General features: G+C 44.9%; 1 protein-coding gene across 1 annotated transcript in view; it reads left to right on the plus strand.

Moving 5' to 3' along the window:
- Positions 1 to 1,048: 1,048 nt before the first annotated feature.
- Positions 1,049 to 20,319, plus strand: part of LOC124775275 — a gene marked incomplete at its 5' end in the record, with an annotated part of 58,514 nt that continues 39,243 nt past the window's right edge. The window contains 2 exons of the mRNA XM_047250113.1: positions 1,049 to 1,144; positions 14,286 to 14,430. Coding sequence (XP_047106069.1) covers positions 1,049 to 1,144; positions 14,286 to 14,430 — 241 coding nt within the window. The remainder of the gene's footprint in view (positions 1,145 to 14,285; positions 14,431 to 20,319) is intronic.

Genomic DNA, 20,319 nt, shown 5'->3' on the forward strand with positions numbered 1-20,319 from the left:
ATGGACGCCCTGTGGCGGAGTGGTTACACGACAATAACATCCCCGCCGGCCGTTGTGGCCGAGCGGTTCTAGGCGCTTCAGTCTGGAGCCGCTCGAGCGCTACGGGCGCAGTTTCGAATCCTGCCTCGGGCATATATGTGTGTGACGTCCTTAGGTTAGTTAGGTTTACGTAGTTCTAAGTTCTAGGGGACTGATGACCTCAGATGTTAAGTCCCATAGCGCTCAGAGCCATTTGAACCATTTTTGAATAACATCCCTGTAACGGACTGGCTTGCACAGAGTCCTGACCTGAATCCTATAGAACACCTTTGGGATGTTTAGGAACACCGACTTCGTGCCAGGCCTCACCGGCCGACATCGATACCTCTCCTCAGTGTAGCACTCCGTGAAGAATGGGCTGCCATTCCCCCCGAAATCTTCCAGCACCTGATTGAACGTATGCCTACGAGAGTGGAAGCTGTCATCAAGGCCAAGTGTGGGCTAACATCCTACTGAATTCCAGCATTACCGATGGAGGACGCCTCGATCTTGTAAGTCATCTTCAGCCAGGTGTCCAGATACTTTTGATCACACAGTGTATATTGCTACAATGCCCGGAAGGTTCTTTGAAAAGGCAAGGCCCGTCCTTCAGCAATCCTAGCGCGTTCTGTTCCCCTAATGACAGCATCGTCTATGCGTCACTAGACCCTAATCACTAGATTTAGCTATTTTCTCATTACACTTAGCAGAAGTTTCATGTATTGTTGGGGTAGTAAATTTCATTACGACAGCAATTAATATACGATTGGAAGGAATGACTGTAGACGAAAGATGTGGTGCTCCAGGTTGGCTGCCGCCTGACGTGGGGACAGCTGTGTGGCCGGTGGCTCGCCAGTGGGCCAGGGTGCCGGGCAGCGGGGCGTGGCTGCTGTCTGCACACGGCGACCGCCGGCTGCGCGACTTCCAGTACCTGCGGCTTCTGGCGGTGGGCGGCCGCCGGCAGCAGCGCCTCTTCTGCCGGCTGCGGCTGACCGGGGACTCGGCCACCGTGCTGCTGGAGGCGCAGCCCACGGCGCTCTGGCCCGCACAGTGGGGCGACGGCGACCCCGACTCCCAGCCCTACTTGCTCTCCTGCTCGCTGCCTGCAAACCTCACCGTCGACCAGGTGCGTCTGCGAGTTAACTTTACATTTAAAGTTCTATTATTATTTATCGTATGGCTTTTAAAGTTCTATTATTATTTATCGTATGGCTTTACCAGTGCAACTGCGGTATTGACATCGAAATTTACATAACATAACATACGAGGGCTATCCACAAAGTACATTACGTTTTCGTTTGTGTCCGTTAGGGGCGGGGCTAGCGCGGCCATTTTGGTGTCATGGCATTCCGCCGCTCAGTCGGCATCCTGCCGTGCTAGTGAGAGGTTCGTGCTGTACTCCGTTGAGTTACTGTGACAGTTTGAAATGTCAGCGTTAATTGAAAATGCCACGAAGTGTGAAGTACGTGCTGTAATAAGGTTTCTGACTGCAAAAAACTGTACACCGATAGAAATCTATCGGCAGCTTTGTGAAGTGTATGGGGACAACATAATCACTGAAGGTGGAGTGCGTCAATGGGTCATAAAATTTAAAAATGGCCGAACTAACGTTCACGACGAAGAGCGAAGTGGAAGACCCAGCATAGTGATTGCCGAACTTGAAAAAGTCGATGCCGCGGTCCGTGAAAACCGTAATTTCACAATAACGGAACTCTCTATGAGTTTTCCACAAATTTCACGAAGTTTGTTGCACGAAATCATTACCGAAAAGCTTGGTTACCACAAGTTTTCTGCAAGATGGATACCAAATATTTTGACAGAGATTCACAAAAATCAGCGAATGGCTGCAGCGTTAACGTTTTTGGACGCTTACGAGAAAGATGGCGACTCATTACTCGGTCGCATCGTTACTGGTGACGAAGCATGGTTTCAGCATGTGAACTGCGAGACAAAATTGCAGTCAATGCAGTGGGGGCACACAAATTCCCCCCAAAAACCCAAGTAATGCATGCAGACAATGTCGGCAAGGAAGGTGATGGCGACTGTCTTTTGGGACAGAAAAGGTGTGATTTTTGTGGATTTCCTGGAAAGAGGCACTACAATAAACTCTCAAAGGTATTGCCAAACTCTGCACAACCTCAGAAGTGCAATACAAAACAACCGCAGGGGAAAGTTGGGCTTAAAGATCTTGCTGATTCACGACAACGCCCGGTCCCACACGGCAAATGCCACTCGTGAAGTTCTCGAATCTTTTAAGTGGGAGTTGTTTCCTCATCCGCCGTACAGTTCCGACCTGGCACCGAGCGACTTCCACTTATTCCCAGCAATGAAGAAGTGGTTGGCTATTCAGCGTTTTGATGACGACGCACAGCTTCAAGAAGAGGTAACCACGTGATTGAAGGCGCAGGCGGCCGAATTTTACGACGAAGGAATTTCCAAGCTCGTCCATCGCTACGATAAGTGCCTTAATTTAAATGGCAACTATGTAGAAAAGTAGTATTTAAGTGTGGCTTTCATCTGTATATAAAAAAATCCCAATACTTTATTTATTTTTAATTCCAAAACGTAATGTACTTTGTGGATAGCCCTCGTATAAATACAAATATACATGTACACACCTACATAATAATAGAAACAGAACAAACACCAGTCATTATTAAATCTGAGCAAAGTTGAAATATAATCACAGCTACAATTCGTCAAAAAGTTATGTCCAAATGTGACAGCCATTTAATGGCAGCAGGGCTGGTCTCCACGAAGTCTCTCTCCAGTCACCACAGAATCTTCGCAGTGGGCAATCTTGCACTAGATGTTGTAATGTTTGTTCATCAGTTTCACAGTCACACATTGGGTTATCATTGGCGCCCCATTTGTACACCATGGATTTAGTTCTCGCGTGTCCAGTTATCACACGGTTAAGCTGGCACCAGATTTTACGAGGAAGCTGCACTCCTGGGAGTTGTTGGCTGGGGTCCTCTATATTGTGTCGGTTAACGCCACTATTGTTCCACTTGGTTTTCCAGAATTTGTGGCAGTCATAGGTATTTCCTTGGGCAAGTGTTCTGTCTTCCCATATAGGCGCTCTTGATTTAAGGCGATATCGACAGCGGTCATCTAGTACTTGGTGTACCGGTAGTACTCTTGCCTTATCTGCATGATTTATTTTTTGCCATTCCTGAATTGTTGCTTGCTGTCTACGGATTTCAGGCGGAGTGATGTTTGAGAGGACATGAAGCCATTCTAGAGGTGTTCACTTTCGTGTCCCTGTTATTGTCCTCATGGCTTCATTGATCTGGGCGTCAATCTTCTTTACATGGGCACTCCTACTCCACACAGAGGCACAGTACTCTGCCGCGGAATAGACGTGTGATACTGCTGCAACACGTAGTGTATTTGCATCCGCTCCCCATGTGGTACCTGCTAAACTCTGGATGATATTTTGGGTTTTCAGTTTCTGGCTAGTTAGTTCCAGGTGTTTCTTGAAGATACGTGACCTGTCAAGAGTTATGCCTAAATATTTGGGAAATTTGTTATGTTTAATTCGTTTTCCGCGGAAAGTAATATTTAGTTCTCTGTCCGCTAGTCTGTTATTAAAATGGAAGGCGCAGGTCTCTGTTTTATTTGGGTTTGGGCACAGTCTCCATTTTTTGTAATACTGGTTTAGTACTTCTAGGTCAGCAATTAGAGCTCTTTCACCATCTTCTAGCCATTTGCTTTGAGTAACTATAGCCATGTCATCAGCGTAGCAAAACTTACTTTTCTCAGTGTCTATCATGTAACTGATGTAAAGATTACAAAGCAGTGGAGCGATTACGGATCCTTGGGGGAGTCCGTTTTTTGTTGTTTTTGACTTGCTGCTTTGTGACCCCAGGTTTACATTGAAATATCGGACTTTCAACATTTAAAGTAAAGACGCACCACCCAATAACCGTAGTTAGCCGCTTAACGTAGCTACACTGCTCAAAATAATTAGAGGACACGTACACCGAGCTGACGAAAGTCATGGGATACCTGCCTAATATCGTTTCGGACCTCCTTTTGCCTGGCGTTATGCAGCAACTAGACGTGGCATGGACACAACAAGTCATTACATGTCCCCTGCAGAAATACTGAGCCATGCTGCCTCTACAGCCGTCCACAACTGCGAAAGCGTTGCCGGTGCAGGATGTTGTGCACGAACTGATCTCTTGATTATGTCCTGTAAATGTTCCATGGGATTCGTGTCAGACGATCTGGTTGGTCAAATCATCCGCTAGAGTTGTTCAGAACATCTTCAAACGAAGCCCAGTGACATGACACATTGTCATCCATAAAAGCCGGCCGCGGTGGCCGAGCGGTTCTAGGTGCTTCAGTCTGGAACCGCGCGACTGCTATGGGTCGCAGGTTCGAATCCTGCCTCGGGCATGGATGTATGTAATGTCCTTTGGTTAGTTAGGTTTAAGTAGTTCTAAGTTCTAGGGGACTGATAACCTCCGATGTTAAGTCCAATAGTGCTCAGAGCCATTTGAACCATTCGAATCATCCACAAAAATTCCGTCGTCGTTTGGGAACATGGAGTCCATGAATGGCTGTAAGTGATCTCCAAGTAGCCGAACGTAAACATTTCCTGTCAATAATCGATGCAGTTGGACAGAGGACGCAGTCCATTCCATGTAAACATAGCGCACACCATTATGGAGTCACTACCAGCTTGCACAGTGCCTTGTCGACAACTTTTGTTCATGTCTTCGTGGGTCTCCGTCCCACTAGAACCCTACGATTACCTTTTACCAACTGAAATCGGGACTCATCCGACCAGATCACGGTTTTCGTATGCCCGCTGTTCATTGCACATGAAAACGTTTGTGGATGACAGGTTACGTTCGGGGCCTGAAGATAAGCATGCGAGGAAAAGAATAAACGACGTTAGCTTCAAATACAGGCGCTGCTTTTGTTTTCGTTATTCAAGTAGATTCGGTAACGCTACTCTGGGAGGTAACAGATTTGACAGTCGTACGGATCTTGCCTTTGTCATGGTCGCCTTACCATCAGGCAGTACATAGAACTTGTTAAACCACCCGGTGTCTGCTGCATGTTGTAGTGGCCCTGAATTGGTTCAAATGGCTATGAGCACTATGGGACATAACGTCTGAGGTCATCAGTCCCCTAGAACTTAGAACTGCTTGAACCTAACTAACCTAAGAACATCACACACATCCATGCCCGAGGCACGATTCGAACCTGCGACCGTAGCGGTCACGCGGTTCCAGCCTGTAGCGCCTAGAACCGCTCGACCCCTCCGGCCGGCAGGCCCTGAATTCCTTCTCATGCATGACAGTGCCAGAGCCCATGTTGCGGGCGTCACCACGGACGTCTTCCCAAGCCTGGACATTGAAGTAATGGAAGGGCTGGCGGTGAGTCCCTACTTAAACCTCACCGTATGTATGTGGTACATGCCTGACAGGCGTGTTTGTGGTCTTGCTGTTCCACCACGGACTCACCAAGAATTCTCATTGTCTCCCGTTGAAGAATGGGAACGTACATCACAGCGTGACCTCCGTAAGCTTTTACGGAGCGTGCTACGTAGGTGCCGGGCGATGATAGACGCTCACGGAGAGCCTACACGATACTGACGCTCTCAAAGTCCAATGAAAAGCACCCAGGTTGATAGGATAAATGACTGTTTCCCCTTTGTTTTACACGCCTGTCGGATATTTCAGTTCTTGTTAAGTACCTCGAAGATGCAAAGATGGCTAAGACGTTTTTATAATGATGTTTATTTGCGTACTTAACTTGCGAAAGATAGAGATATAATTTGGTAACGTACCCAGTCGTCAGTTATTGGGCAATGGTGTATGGCAGATGCTCAGACTGATGTTCAATTCTTTTGAGCAGTGTATATTAGGGAGCAGGGAAACTGGCGGCTCGGAGGGATAGTTCAGTTCTCGCACGCCTTACCTTCCCTTCGTTTGTAAGTTCCAATAGGTTCATCAATGGACTGTCGTCAGGTGTTCTGCTGAGTTGTTGCTTCCATTTTAAGGACAGCAATTCGACGATCGAACCAACCGTCTTTTTGCTGTATGTGCTTTTCTGTTATGTGTACTTGCTGCCATTGTTGTTCTCGTGCCATTTTATGTAACTGGTCCGCAACTCGTGGTCTTGTGGTAGCGTTCTCACTTTCCGCGTGCGGGGTCAGGAATTTTTCCTGGCTCGAGATGACTGGGTGGTGTTGTGTCATCTTCATCATCATCATTCATCCCCATCACGGTCGGAGGAAGGCAATGGCAAACCATCTCCGCTAGGACCTTACCTACTACGGCGGTGCGGGTCTCCCGCATCGTCCCCTACGCTCCACGGAGTATGGGACCTCATCATCATCTTATGCAACTGAGTTCGATTACCTCCGTGGCAGCGAGATACAGGCGTCCTACGAAGCCTGAGTACGACTTATACTCCAAATCAATATTCAGGCGGGGAAGAGGATCCGAGCTACTGTCGGACACTAACAGAACACATCACGTATGCAAATAATAACAAAGTCAGCGGAGAGGCGTGGTCGGCGCGGACTGGAACAAAATGTGGTCCGAAAGGTTTGGATAATCACAATCCAGCATACAGGTTGTAGTGTTGGCAGAAGAGCCAACACTGTGTTGCTAGAGGAAGTCGAAATGCACGCGTTTAATTACACGCTGACAGACGTGAAGTCTGGAACAGTTAAGGGAATTAATAGTAGCAAATAAAGTACGTAGTTGATATAATACTTAACTTTAATCCACAGCCGGCCGCGGTGGCGGTGCGGTTCTGGCGCTGCAGTCCGGAACCGCAGGACTGCTACGGTCGCAGGTTCGAATCCTGCCTCGGGCATGGGTGTGTGTGATGTCCTTAGGTTAGTTAGGTTTAAGTAGTTCTAAGTTCTAGGGGACTTATGACCTAAGATGTTGAGTCCCATAGTGCTCAGAGCCATTTGAACCAACCTTCCCGTAGCGGTCGTGCGGTTCCAGACTGAAGCGCCTAGAACCGCTCGGCCACCACCGGCCGTCCCGTATGGGAAGGTTAGTGCCTCCTTTGTTTAACATTAACAATCGCAAGCACGTTATGAGAAATGGTACTTGTCTGAAATAGCCTGTGATTTAAGATTAAGTAAATGTTCTAGAGCGACGATAAGCAGAATGAAACTAGTGTTACAAAGACGATGACGAATATGAGTGTGAATTCAAATATTGTTAAGTTGAAATTGTATGATAGTGGCTTTAATTGCAAATATTACTCGTACTTATCAACTGTTAGCTATAACTAAGCACATTATACACTGCCGCAAAAAATTTGCGCACCCTATTAGAGCTTTCCAATTCACTCAAGATTTGCTGTTGCAATAGTGCATATGGGATACATGAAATGATTACATTTACAGATGAATAGCCAAAGGGTTCTGAGATACCAGGTATCGGCCTATGCTGAAACACTCTACCAGTACGTGGTGTAGCCTCCACGGGTGGCAGTGAGGTGCTGCCTCTGGCATCCAGTAGATCGATGGCAGATACTGTCCTGCGTTACGCTATGCCACGTCTGCTCCACCCGTTCATGTAGTTCTGTGAGATTTGATGGTTGATACGAGTCATTTCTCGCGCCATTGTCATCTCAGAAATGAGAGTTTTTTTGGAGCTGAGCAACTGCGCATGTTAAAGTAGTCATTATGAGTCAGAAATTAGGAGCCGAAGGTCGAATATGGTAATGTGGCGCGAAGGCGGTACAGAGAATGTCAAATGAAACGACTTATACTGAATATAGTGATTATTGAACGTGATATAAAAGCCATTGGAAGGTAAGAAGTGGAAGTGCGATTAAAAAAAAAGGTAATGAACGGGGTCCTACGATATGTTAAAATACAGACAGAAAATACCCTTACCAAATGCAGTAAAGTTACGTTGGTAGTATCATGAGAATGGTAGCAAAATCCTCAAAGTAAATTGTAGTCGTAGATACACGAAAATTACGTGCATTTCGTAATTTCGATACACGTGCTCGACTAGAGACAAGTCCATATATCGTACTGGCCAGGGAAGTTGTGGCACGTCCTACAGAGCATGTTGTTTCACAAGTAGTGCGTAGGCGGCAAAAGAACGCTTATAACAACATTCTGCATCAACCGAATGCTGGGTAACGTCCCCTCCAGAAACACCGAAGGTAAATGAGATCATAAGGCCTGGTGTGGGGCCAGTATATTTGGACGAATGAGCTCTACAGGACAGTACTCACCAGGGCTATGTTGTATGTGCAAACGACCGTCATTTACCTACAGTCAGAATCAAAACAGACCATGGCGTGCCATTCCATCTTCCAAATGATCCTCTGACAGCACCAGTCAAGCAGTGCACGTCATTGCTGTGGGAAGTCGGGCTAAAAGTGTGCGTGCCCGCAGTCCCACTGCTAATAACCGGTTCACAACAGTTCCTGTTGACACACCTGAGCTCACAAGCCCTCTTATCCGTGCTGTGGTAGCTGTACGATCTGCCATTGCTGTCCTTACAATACGACGATTCTGGCTGGCGTCTGTGCTGCGTGGACGTCCAGAACCTTGTCTATAGGTTGCGATTGTAACTAAAAGTCACTGCCGAGTAGTTGCTCTTCCGAACAGCATCCCATACGAGCAAATGAGTTCCTCCTTTGCTTGATATTGCTCATACTTTCGGTACATGGGCTATGCACGGCTCTGTTTAAAAACGAATTCCTCGATGTAGTCATAGGGTCGAGCTTACATACCCTGCAGCTAATTCGCTGTAAATAATAACCTATAGCTGTGATCCTGCAGTCAGTCTATGCATAGGCTAAACTTGCGAGTTGCTAAAATACACATAAATACAAAATAAATGTTAAATGAATAATTTAACAACAAGGGCTCTGTTCTAATGCCTATAATTGATGAAATTATAACGTCTGTAATTGATGCAGACGGCTGAGAATTATGTTGAATAATGGTTATTCAAGGAAGGACATCTCAAATAATACAGAAGTGGTCCTACGATATGTTAAAACACAGACAGAAAATCCCCTTACCAAATGCTGTAAAGTTACGTTGGTAGTATGAGAATGGTAGCAAAATCCTCAAAGTAAATTGTAGTCGTAGATACACGAAAATTACGTGCATTTCGTAATTTCGATACACTAAATGTTCACCAGCTCAAAACAGTTGAGGTTTCAACATGATGATTTGCAAATTATCACTTGCAATACAAATAACAGTAACTCATGCTCTGTCTATACCCAGTTCCGTAAATCAAACAGCAACAGTTAGAATCGTACTAATGAGCACATTCAGACCTCTTGAAATGTAAATTAAAGTATGTTACCTGACGTCCACCACCCAGAATGTATCATCCACTCCATCAAAAACCACACGACACCACAGGCAGGTCTGCCTTCTTCCAGAACGAACATTGAGGATCTAACTGAAAGTGTCGTCAAAAGTTAAAATCTCACAACGGCTGTTCACCACCCACAGTCTATCACCTACACGTCTGAACCACGTGCATTACCACAGGCAGGTCTGTCTTCTTCCAGCACAAACGTAAAAGTTCCGGAATCGCTTCCATGAGCACTTCACTCTAAAAGTCCCAGTCTCCAACAGACTCCCTAGGGTGTTCCACTACTGTCTGCTTTTCCAATCGCTGAGGGTTATCCCCACCAAAAATATATCGATCTTACATGCTACAGACATGATTTGACTCCTCTCGATTACTTTCCAGATTAAACTAATATATTGCAACCATATTTATATAATGAAATGTTGTACACTTTCGATTACATTCAGACCATTTACAATAAATGCAAGTATAGTTGGTTCACAGATAAATAAGCCAGTATTCTTGCACAAGTGCACTCACATTAAATGAATACAGATTATAGCTAAATGTTATTTAAACAATTATTTATGCAAAAACTAGCAGCATGCTGCAGGTGAGAAATAGGTCTGCAACTTTTTTAATGATTGGTATAAATGTCTGTAGCTGTGACATAAGTTGCATTGATAAGGATCTGTCTTCATTTCTTGGTCCGCAGCTCGTGGTCGTGCGGTAGCGTTCTCGCTTCCCACGTCCGGGTTCCCGGGTTCGATTCCCGGCGGGATCAGGGATTTTCTCTGCTTCGTGATGACTGGGTGTTGTGTGATGTCCTTAGGTTAGTTAGGTTTAAGTAGTTCTAAGTTCTAGGGAACTGATGACCATAGATGTTAAGTCCCATAGTGCTCAGAGCCATTTGAACCATCATTTCTTGGTGGTGACTAGTTTCGGACACCTGCACCCATTTTCAAAACATCCGTATCGTATGTGTGACAAATACAGGCGATATCCTATGCAGCAAAATCAGTTCTCTGGTGTCTATCCTATGTGGCGTATTTACTGTTGTTTAGTTGGCCATAGTGTCACTTTGATCATCACTGTAGGGGCAGTTTTTCCAAATAGGCTATTGGATGTATTCGTCAGATGGATGCTTTGAAAATGGACACAGGTGTCCAAAACTAGTCACCATCAAGAAATACAAAAAGATACTTATCAATGCAACTTATGATGGAGCTACAACCATTTATTTCAATTATTATGCCTTCTTAACAGAAACGTCTTTTGGTTCTCTTTTCAGAAGTGGTGGCCGCTAAAACATGCGGCTGACCAATTTAACTCATCGTAGTTTTTTAACAGCACTTGCCATCAACATTTGAATGAGGTTACTGGCAAAATAGTAAACTTGACGTTAAATAAATACACAAGCATAACAAAGTATGGAGTATTCATTCAGTGTTCATTTGCTGCGTAATTGTGGAGGATATGATGTTCTGACAAACATTTGCATAGCGAAAATGATATAAAAGACGTGGTAATCAACAAATAAAATAGATACAGATAAATAGCTTTCAGGGATGATAGCTATAGCGCAATGCTATCATCTGAGATATCGTATGTTGAAATCGCTTGCAGCGTTTAAAAGTTGTTAATTCGGAGGTTCACTGTGAAAATGTTTATTCGCTGTGAAATGTTAAATTCTGTAGCTTCAAAGATATTAAAATACTGTTGTGCCATCGGACGTATTCATTTTTCTGAGACTGCAGATGTATTCAGATTCACTTTAATGTGCAACTTATTTCCTGTCGAAGTTCACAGAGTTGTAATTTAGCCTTCTTTAAGACTATCTGACACTCCGCCTTTCCTTCGAACATTGTCTGTCCAAAGTGACCGTCTGTCGCCAAAATTCCCCCTACTGGGCTCTGCCCACATCCGGCCCTTTGCTGGGGCACATAGCTCTCCTTACCTTCTACCAGTTCTAGGCGGCCAGTTCTCAGGTTACAACATGCAAGATCGCTCACGTGACCACAGATACTAGCGTTGCACAACTGATGCAGTGGATCCAACTCTTCTGGCAATTCTCCGGAAGGACCAACCCGCCACTCGAAAGGCCACAATTTGACCCGTTTCAAACTCGCTATGTTGGCTGTAGGAATCGCGAGTGCATCTCCATGGCCTTCTGGCTGTGAGCTTTCCCTGTTAAAGGGTAGATACAGATCGCGCTCTGGTAACTGTGCCACTATGCTATCCCTTGGCGGACGGCGTTAAAACCATTACCAGTACATCTGCTACCCATACGCCAAATGCCGTCATCGGATCAAAATCCAAGCTGCCTTTGCAGATGTACTAATTTTTTTGCAGCAGTGTAGGAATTTCAAAGTTAAACGCTGCAAAATTCAGGGTGTTTCAAAAAGAATATACGTATTACAAAGTATTATTTCGTCCAAACTATCGATCGCTGCGGCTCGGCTCGGCTATTGGAGAAACGAATACATAGTCTAGTTTGTATTAATAGCCGATAGATGTCAGCTGTCTTCGTTTCGCTTGGTAACCGTCACTTGTTTAAAATGGCTACTCCGCAACAGAAATCATTTTGTGTTCTCGAGATTGCGAAATGCAATTCGGTGATTACAGTGCAAAGGCATTTCAGGTTGAGGTACCAAATTGATCTTCCGAATAGGTGGAACATTCGCAGATGGTATCGAGAGTTTCTAGATACAGGATGTGTATGTAAGGAAAGATTCCTGGCCGCCCTCGTGTTCCTGAAGAAATTGTTGCACGAATTCAAACTGCTTTCCAACGTAGTCCTTCAAAATCAACTCGTCGTGCCAGTCGGGAGTTACCACTGCCTGCAACAATAATTTGGCGCGTTTTGAGACGGCGATTGGTTATGAGGCCGTACAAGTTAAAAGCTCTGCGTCCTCCTGACAAACGCTAACGTGTGGCATTTTGTAACGAGAATCTTGATGCTATTGACAACGATAACACGTTCGCACAACGCATCGAGTTCTGTGATGAAGCGACTTTCCACATGGTAAACAAAAACAATGTTCGAATTTGGGGCGCACAGAACCCACAGGCAGCCATTGAACGTGTACGAGATTCGCCCATAGTCAATGTGTTTTGTGTGATATCCCGATCATCTGTTTACGGATTATTCCTCTTTGATGGAAACACGGTTAACGGTCAGCAGTATCTCGCTATGTTACAAAACTGGTTGTTCCCGTGGCTGCACGAAGACAACTTCGTTTTTCAACAAGACGGGGCATCCCTCACTGGAGTCGCTAAGTGCGTGAATATCTGAATGAAAAACTCTACCGAACCGCCGGATTTGTCGTCATGGAGCTGGCGACTTAGGATTTCTCAGCTGGGCTCCACGGTCACCGGATTTGACACCCTCTGACTTCTTCCTGTGGGGTTTCGTTTATGTACCACCACTCCCACAGAACCTGGAAAAGTTGAAGAACCGGATCCGTACTGCCATAACATCAGTGATGACGGACATGCTTGCCCGTGTATGGGAGGAATTTGAGTATCGATGTGATACAGTTCGTGTCGCTGATGGAGGACATATTGAACGTTTGTAATCTGAGTTTGAGAAGTTCGTAAATATGTCTGTAAAGTTTCAAATTCGTATGCCTTAAAGTTTAATAAATATATGCATTCGAAATACGTATATTCTTTTTGGAACACCAAGGTCGAAAGCTAGATATAGGATTGGCAACAGACACAAAGTAACAGCTTTTAATCTTCCTTTGTTCACTTGTACGTAACTTCGTCATCCACAACAATAATATCCGATGACCTTGATTTACCTTCGACTGCTAAATAAACGTAATTAAATACACTAACGAGCCAAAACATTATGAGTGCCGTCCACAGCGAGATTCGACGCCAAGCACGATAGGCGGCGATCTCTGGCAGATCTGACGACAAAATAGAATATTGGTGCAGGCTCTAAGTGTTTAAGAGTACATCATTCAGCGGGGGGCTTCAAAGCAGACGACGTCCATGTCTTTCCACGTTCGCACAATGACACAGTAAATCATTATTCCAAGGCGCACGAGATCAATAACATTGGTCCGTGAATCGATGAAACCGTATCATCCTGTCCGATGAATTACGTTTCTTGTCCTACCAAGCCGATGGTCGTCTCGGGGGAAGCCATCAACCAGTCGGACAGCTTCTCGGAAGATGCACTATGCCACGAACGTAGAATGGTGAAAGCAGTATTATGATATGGGGCCATTCACTTCTGTTTCCGTGGGACCTGAGGTAGTAATCGACGGCACCATGACCGCAGTACACTAAAGTCAACATCACTGCGCAGCACCTGCATCCTTGTGCGCTTGATGTCTTCTGTAACTGCGATGACATTTTCCAGTAGGCTAACTGTCTATGTCACAAAGCCAAATCGTGCTACAGTGTTTCGGAGAGAATGGTAGTGAAATAATTGTGATGTCTTGCCTATCAAATTCGTCTGATATGAACCGGTGGAAAACGTCTTGCACTCTACCAGATGCCATCTCGCACCCACATACCGCCAGCTCAAATTTACGGGAATTACGTGATCTTTGCGTAGGTAGTGTGGGTCCACAATCCTCCAGAAATCTACCAATCCATGCCGCACTGAATCTCTGCTATATTACGCCCGAAAGGAAGACCAAGATGCTATTACACGGGCGGTTATAATGTTCTGGCTCATCATTTAGAGCAAGAGTGGGAGAAGTGTTACATCTGGTATTAGAATAAACGCTACGTACTCATCTAGCTTGCAATGTTCCTATAAGGGATTTCTTTCCAGCCTTCGAGGACTGTGCTGCTCATTCTTTCATAATTTTATTTAATGACGAAGGCACAAATATCCAAACAAATGTAGAGATGGTTTCATAATGTAAGCCATATATTTGGCTGTCTTTTCTATCTGAGTGAGTTGGTTTTGGTATTCTGGTGCAGGTGGCGTCAGTTTCGGTGACTGCTGACCAACCCTGCGCACCCTCCAGCCAAGAGCTTCCTCTGGAGCCACCACTCGTCCCAGAAGACCTCCCAGGAGCCAACAGGAGGGACTTCGCCGTCTGCCTCAAGGCTCTGCACTTCCCAGGTGAGATGAACACTGTGTGATGTTTCCGTTTGGGGCCACACTTCCTTCTCTGCTCATTTTTAGGGTTCCGACCGCAGTCGATAAAAATGGAATCTTTGTAGTGTGACTGACGTCTGTTCTTTCGGACATGTCCAAAAGAACAGACACCATGTATGATGTCGTCCAATGATCCCTTCATTGCAGATGCACATCATGCTTGAACTCTTACGAGAATCGGTGAGATTCCGCGAATAATGAGGTTATCCCCGTACCTGGAACATCCGTCTGTGAGGCGGTATAGACCTGGAATGAAAGCAAGTTTTCGTGGGTAAATCGACACCACACTACAACAAAATACCAAATACGGCTCCCGCAACTGACTAGAACCTTAGGACGATTTTCAATGTCTCCAGCGGAACAAACGTATCCGCCTCTCAGATGAATGTTGCATTCTAAGTGTTAATGAGCAGGAGCACTAAATCAGTAGTGTGTGGTATCGGTCTGACGGAAGGCGTTCTGTGGTAGTCCGTGCCGCTGTGGTGACCACTGTGTGCAGATGCCGCAGTGGTCCGCGCGTCTGCCTGGTAAGCAGGAGACCCGGTTTCGAATCCTGGTTCTCCACAAGTTTCCAACTTGCCCCATTAATATAGATCAATGCACATAGACAGCTAATCTCTATAATTACTTTGTGCCTTAAGACCGCTTTTTCTCAAGAATGGATAGAGGGTCGAGTTAAAATTCACGAGGGTAATCCCAAAAGTAAGGTCTCCTATTTTTTTGTAAGTACAGATCTCTGTTTGTGTGGCAGTTGGTCACACTGTTATGAAGAGTGCTTCACGTGCTGTGTGTAAACAAGCACACGCCGCGCTGAGGCGCCTAGTCTTGGCTTGGCAGCCGTTGAGAATGGAGCTCTCGTTGGATCTTACCGCCAAGTGCGAATTGCGCGCAGTTATTCGGTTTTTGAACGCAAAGGGCACTGCGCCGATTGAACTCCATCGCCAATTGGCGGGAGTGTATGGTGAGTCGTGCATGGATGTCAAAAATGTTCGTAAGTGGTGTACAGAGTTTGCAGCTGGTCGGACCGAAATTCACCACGAACAAGGGAGCGGGAGACCGTCAATTTCTGAGGAGACAGTGTTGAAATCGGTGGATCACCCTGGATGGAATGGTTCAAATGGCTCTGAGCACTATGGGACTTAACTTCTGAGGTCATCAGTCCCCTAGAACTTAGAACTAATTAAACCTAACTAACCTAAGAACATCACACACATCCATGCCCGAGGCAGGATTCGAACCTGCGACCGTAGCGGTCGCGCGGTTCCAGACTGTAGCCCCTAGAACCGCGCGGCCACCCCGGCCGGCTCACCCTGGATGATCTATGCACGTTAGTTCCTGAGGTTTCCCGAAGCACCGCTCACAAAATTTTAACGGAAACATTGAACTACCGGAAGGTGTGCGCAAGATGGGTGCCACGCATGCTGACTGAGGACCACATGCGGCAATGAGTTGATGATTCCCGCGCATTTCTTCACCACCTTGCAGCCGAACAGGACAACTTTCTGCACTCAATTGTCACGGGTGGCGAAACCTGGGCATACACCTGAGACCAAGTAACAATCACGCCAGTTCATAATTTTCTGAACAGCATGGCAGCGAGCTGGAATGACATCGGCATACAGAAACTGCCACAGCGTCTACAAAAATGCATCGACAGAAATTGTGATTATGTCGAAAAAGAGCTAAATGTGCAAGCTGTAAACTGATGTAAACCATTGTAGAAATAAACAGGTCTATGTACTTATAAAAAATAGGAGACCTTACTTTTGGGGTTACCCTCGTATGTCACATATTGACATCTTGGCGGCGTACAAAATTCAAGCTTGTAAGTCAATGTAATCAAAAAGTACAGCCATTTTTTGATACTCGCAAACTCATTCATCAAAGCCTATAAGGTACTTCCAGTTGACCTTGTATCATGAAATTTGGCAAGAAGTAAGATTTCACAGTGCAAGTAAAGAAAAAAATCTTAAATGCGTTAATTTGTAATTATATCATAAAAAATATTCTGCCATTACAGGCGTACATTACATGCGTAATCCGTCAAAAATGTCGGAAAGTACGATAGTCATTTTGTTCCGGTTTTCAGTAAAAGGTAGAGTGATTTGCGAAGCGGGTTTGTGTATACAATTAACAAATATTTCGTGCTAGTTGGCTCAGCAATGGTAAAGTGGAGTCCCCTGCCGCTGTGGAAACGATGCCTTTGCCATCTAACGGTAACGGGCGTTAAGGCAGACCCGCGCCGTCGCTAGGTCCTTTACGAACTACTCGTTCTGCATACGGACACTCCCTGACAGTCCAAGCCTACAACACGGACTGCACCTGTAACGATTCAGAGTAAAGTAATACTGGTAATTGGTGCAGGATTGCACTTCATTTGTTTCGGATGAGGTTCTGATATCCCACGAAATATCCGTTTTGCCATCTGTGTAATAAGGATACCCGTTTTCTTCTCCGGAGACTTCCGACAAATCTTACCAGTAATAACTACAGGGAAACAAGGAGAAGAGCAGACAAGGTCAACGCGTCTGCAATTGCCAGTCGGCATAGCATGTTAAAATAGCACCAAATTTAATAAAAATAAATGCAAAATTACAAGACCGAATGCGATATTACAGAAAAAATTGAACTTAAAGGATTCATAAGTCTTCATTCCCGGGTCTGACATCTTGTCCGTATCGATATCGATACATGAAAATACACTGCCAGTGAACTGGAAATGGTCACAGAATGAAAAATTCATTAAACAGCAACTGAGAACACGGACCAACAGCGTTGATTATGATACTTCCAATTGCAACAGTACACGAATGAATCAAACGAACTACGCGGAAAGAGAACAACTACCAAGAAACTAATTTCACGAGCTTGCCCCTACTGAGGACCTTGAATATCGTTTGAAAACCGAACGCCTATCAGAATCGTGGCAACCAAACCGATAAATAACTACGAAATCGAGGATGCGAACAGTCCTTGGCCGATACACGAATCAACAAACAACGTTCGTGTATTGCGACTAACACCCCTCAATACTGACTCCACACAACACAATAAGCACAAGTATACTACCCCATCAAGAGAATACACTAGCGTTGGTGCCACTGGATCACGGGGTCCCAAGTTCGATTCCTGGCCGAGCTGGAGATTTTCTCTGCCCTCTCTGGGCATTTGTGTGGTCCTGGTTCCTTTAAGACAGACGAACGAGCATGGAGACGGTGGACTGTGAGTACATCAGATTTGGAGATCCGGGTTCTTCAGGATATTGAGACCAACTGTAGTACCAGCTGCAGGCAAGAGGGCCGCCAACATGGTGTAGGATTATGTGTGTGCTGCATGATAACCGCTACTGTCCCTATCACCTATAATCCCATGGAGGCCACTTCGAATATTTGTTGTGATGTGGATGCGATGCAGCTCTGTGTTGTGTTGCAGGACCATTTGTTGTCGTTGAATGAACACTGTCCATTTTCACACTCATGTTCAAAGGACCTTTTTTCCTCCATTTGCAGCCAGGAATCCGTCCCAGCTGTTGTCGGTTTTACTAATGTTCACCCTGCAAATATACCCCATTATACGGAATCCTTGGAGCACGAGTCCTATTCACATTTGCCAGTTTTTTTTCAGTCATTAGTTTTTTTGGGTCACTAGTCTTCTGACTGATTCTATGTGGCCCGCTACAAATTCCTCTCTTGTGACAACCACATCATCTCGGAATAGCACATGCATCCTTCGTCCTCAATTATTTACTCGATGGATTCCAATCTCTGTCTTTTCCTACAGTTTTTACCCTCTGCAGAATGGAAGTAAAATGTCACATTGATATAAAAACAATATCAAGTACAGATTTCTAAGGAACAACCGATAGGTGCTTCAGTCTTCTTGTCAGACAGTGTAATTATAATTTGTTTTTATATCACCGTTTTTTGCAATCAAGTGTTGAAGAAGAGCAACCTGTGACAGACTGTGTAACAATCATAACCTAAGTGTTCGCAGGTACGTTGACAACAACTGACCGCACCATAATGAAGGTCTTTATTTGACAACATAATGAAACGTTAACCCCTATCATCATAACTCACTGATATCTAAAGTGCAGTTTGATATCAAACAACAGCTTCCTGCTACCAGTCTACTTGAATTCGTTCCGGACATCCTGGACAACATGAACTGCCATCTAGGAGAGCTAGAGACAAGTATAACTTTTACAATATACTGAAAATTTAGTGCATCACAGGAGTTTAACTGTTTTTCAACCATGATACAAAGAAGATGATAGGTTCTCAGTCAGCAACAGTGGTTCATGCCCTCATCCTACAGGGAAACACCGCGAGTGGCCGCTCCCAATAGGAATTTTTCGTCTAATATTACTGTCTTTTGTGTGGTTTTGTAAAATTTCTGTAGCTAGTCGATGGGTTTAGAGAGTATCTTCGATTTCCCACGCCTTCAGCGCTTAAACATTTTCGTAATTAGTGGTCTAGATGTTCCGAGAGAGAGAGAGAGAGAGAGAGAGAGAAGTTGAGATTTGCACACAGCAAGGACTGTCGGAAATGAATATTGTTCTAAGCTGGTGTGACAGTTGCTGTTTGTGGTAAGAAATTCTGTTTGGCGACTGGTAAACAATAGAGAACTTGAGTTGAATTCAAAAATTGGGCTTGATAATTCAATTTCATGTCGAGTGCAGAGGGAATGATGAACAAAAAATGGCTCTCAGCACTATGAGACTTAACTTCTGAGGTCATCAGTCCCCTAGAACTTAGAACTACTTAAACCTAACCAACATAAGGACATCACACACATCCATGCCCGAGGCAGGATTAGAACCTGCGACCGGAGCGGTCTCGCGGTTCCAGACTGTAGCGCCTGGAACTGCTCGGCCACTCCTGCCGGCGGAATGATGAACAGTAAAGTAATATTGGAAGGGGAGTAAACTAGCTTCAGTATTAATTGGCTAGTTTATAGTAAGACGGATTGGAAAGATTTTAGATTAAGCCAGTAGAGGTCACGAATTGTGTGATAAGCTCTTCTACTCCACGGCAAATTGAAGTCCGTAACATACTGTCCAGACTCAAATCAGATACAGCTGCATAGCGATGAGGTGATCGGGATCCTATGAGTGGGCCACACTCGTCTTATTAAGAAATTAACGCCTTCATCAACGCGAGGAGGGGTTCAACATCTTATTTCTTCGTTAGTCGTGGGCCTCTTGAAAATTATGTGCTTTTTAACTTTCTCCAGAAATGGAAATATATTGCAGAAACGCAAACTAAGATCCAAAGGACACAGTTGTAACTACACAATTTAGTTGTATGTTTTCCTTGACCACAAATATTTTGTTAATTTCCGGTTGCTGTTTCAGCCACTGGCCATGCTCAAAACGGCGTGAAACAGACTGACAGAAAGCATTTCGTCAATGTTTCGGTACAAATCACAAGTGCAAACTCGTACCTCCGGAATGTCAACTGAATCAGCTACGCACATAAAAGGCAACCTATATTTCGACAAAATATCTGAAACACGATGAATCTTTATTGTTTGTCGTTCACTAAAAGCTGCTGTAGACGATAATCGTGTAAATTATCGCACAAAAAATATGTACGATTAGTCAGGAATGCTACAAGGATCAGTGTACCTTAGACGCTCACTCGGGTAACCATCACGTATAAACACTCTCCTTTTACCTGCAGTAAATTCCAGTTGAATGTAACTATTGGCTGCCAACCTCCAATTTAGATAAGTGATACCTGCGAGAAGCGATGAAACACCGTGTAACACGTGGCCACAGCATCACCTGCTCGTTTGTAGAAGCAGTCGAGTACAGTCGGGGTACAATCAACGGCTTCCTATGGCGTGTCT

This window comes from Schistocerca piceifrons, chromosome 2 (assembly GCF_021461385.2).
Source record: "Schistocerca piceifrons isolate TAMUIC-IGC-003096 chromosome 2, iqSchPice1.1, whole genome shotgun sequence".
Lineage (NCBI taxonomy): Eukaryota > Metazoa > Arthropoda > Insecta > Orthoptera > Acrididae > Schistocerca > Schistocerca piceifrons.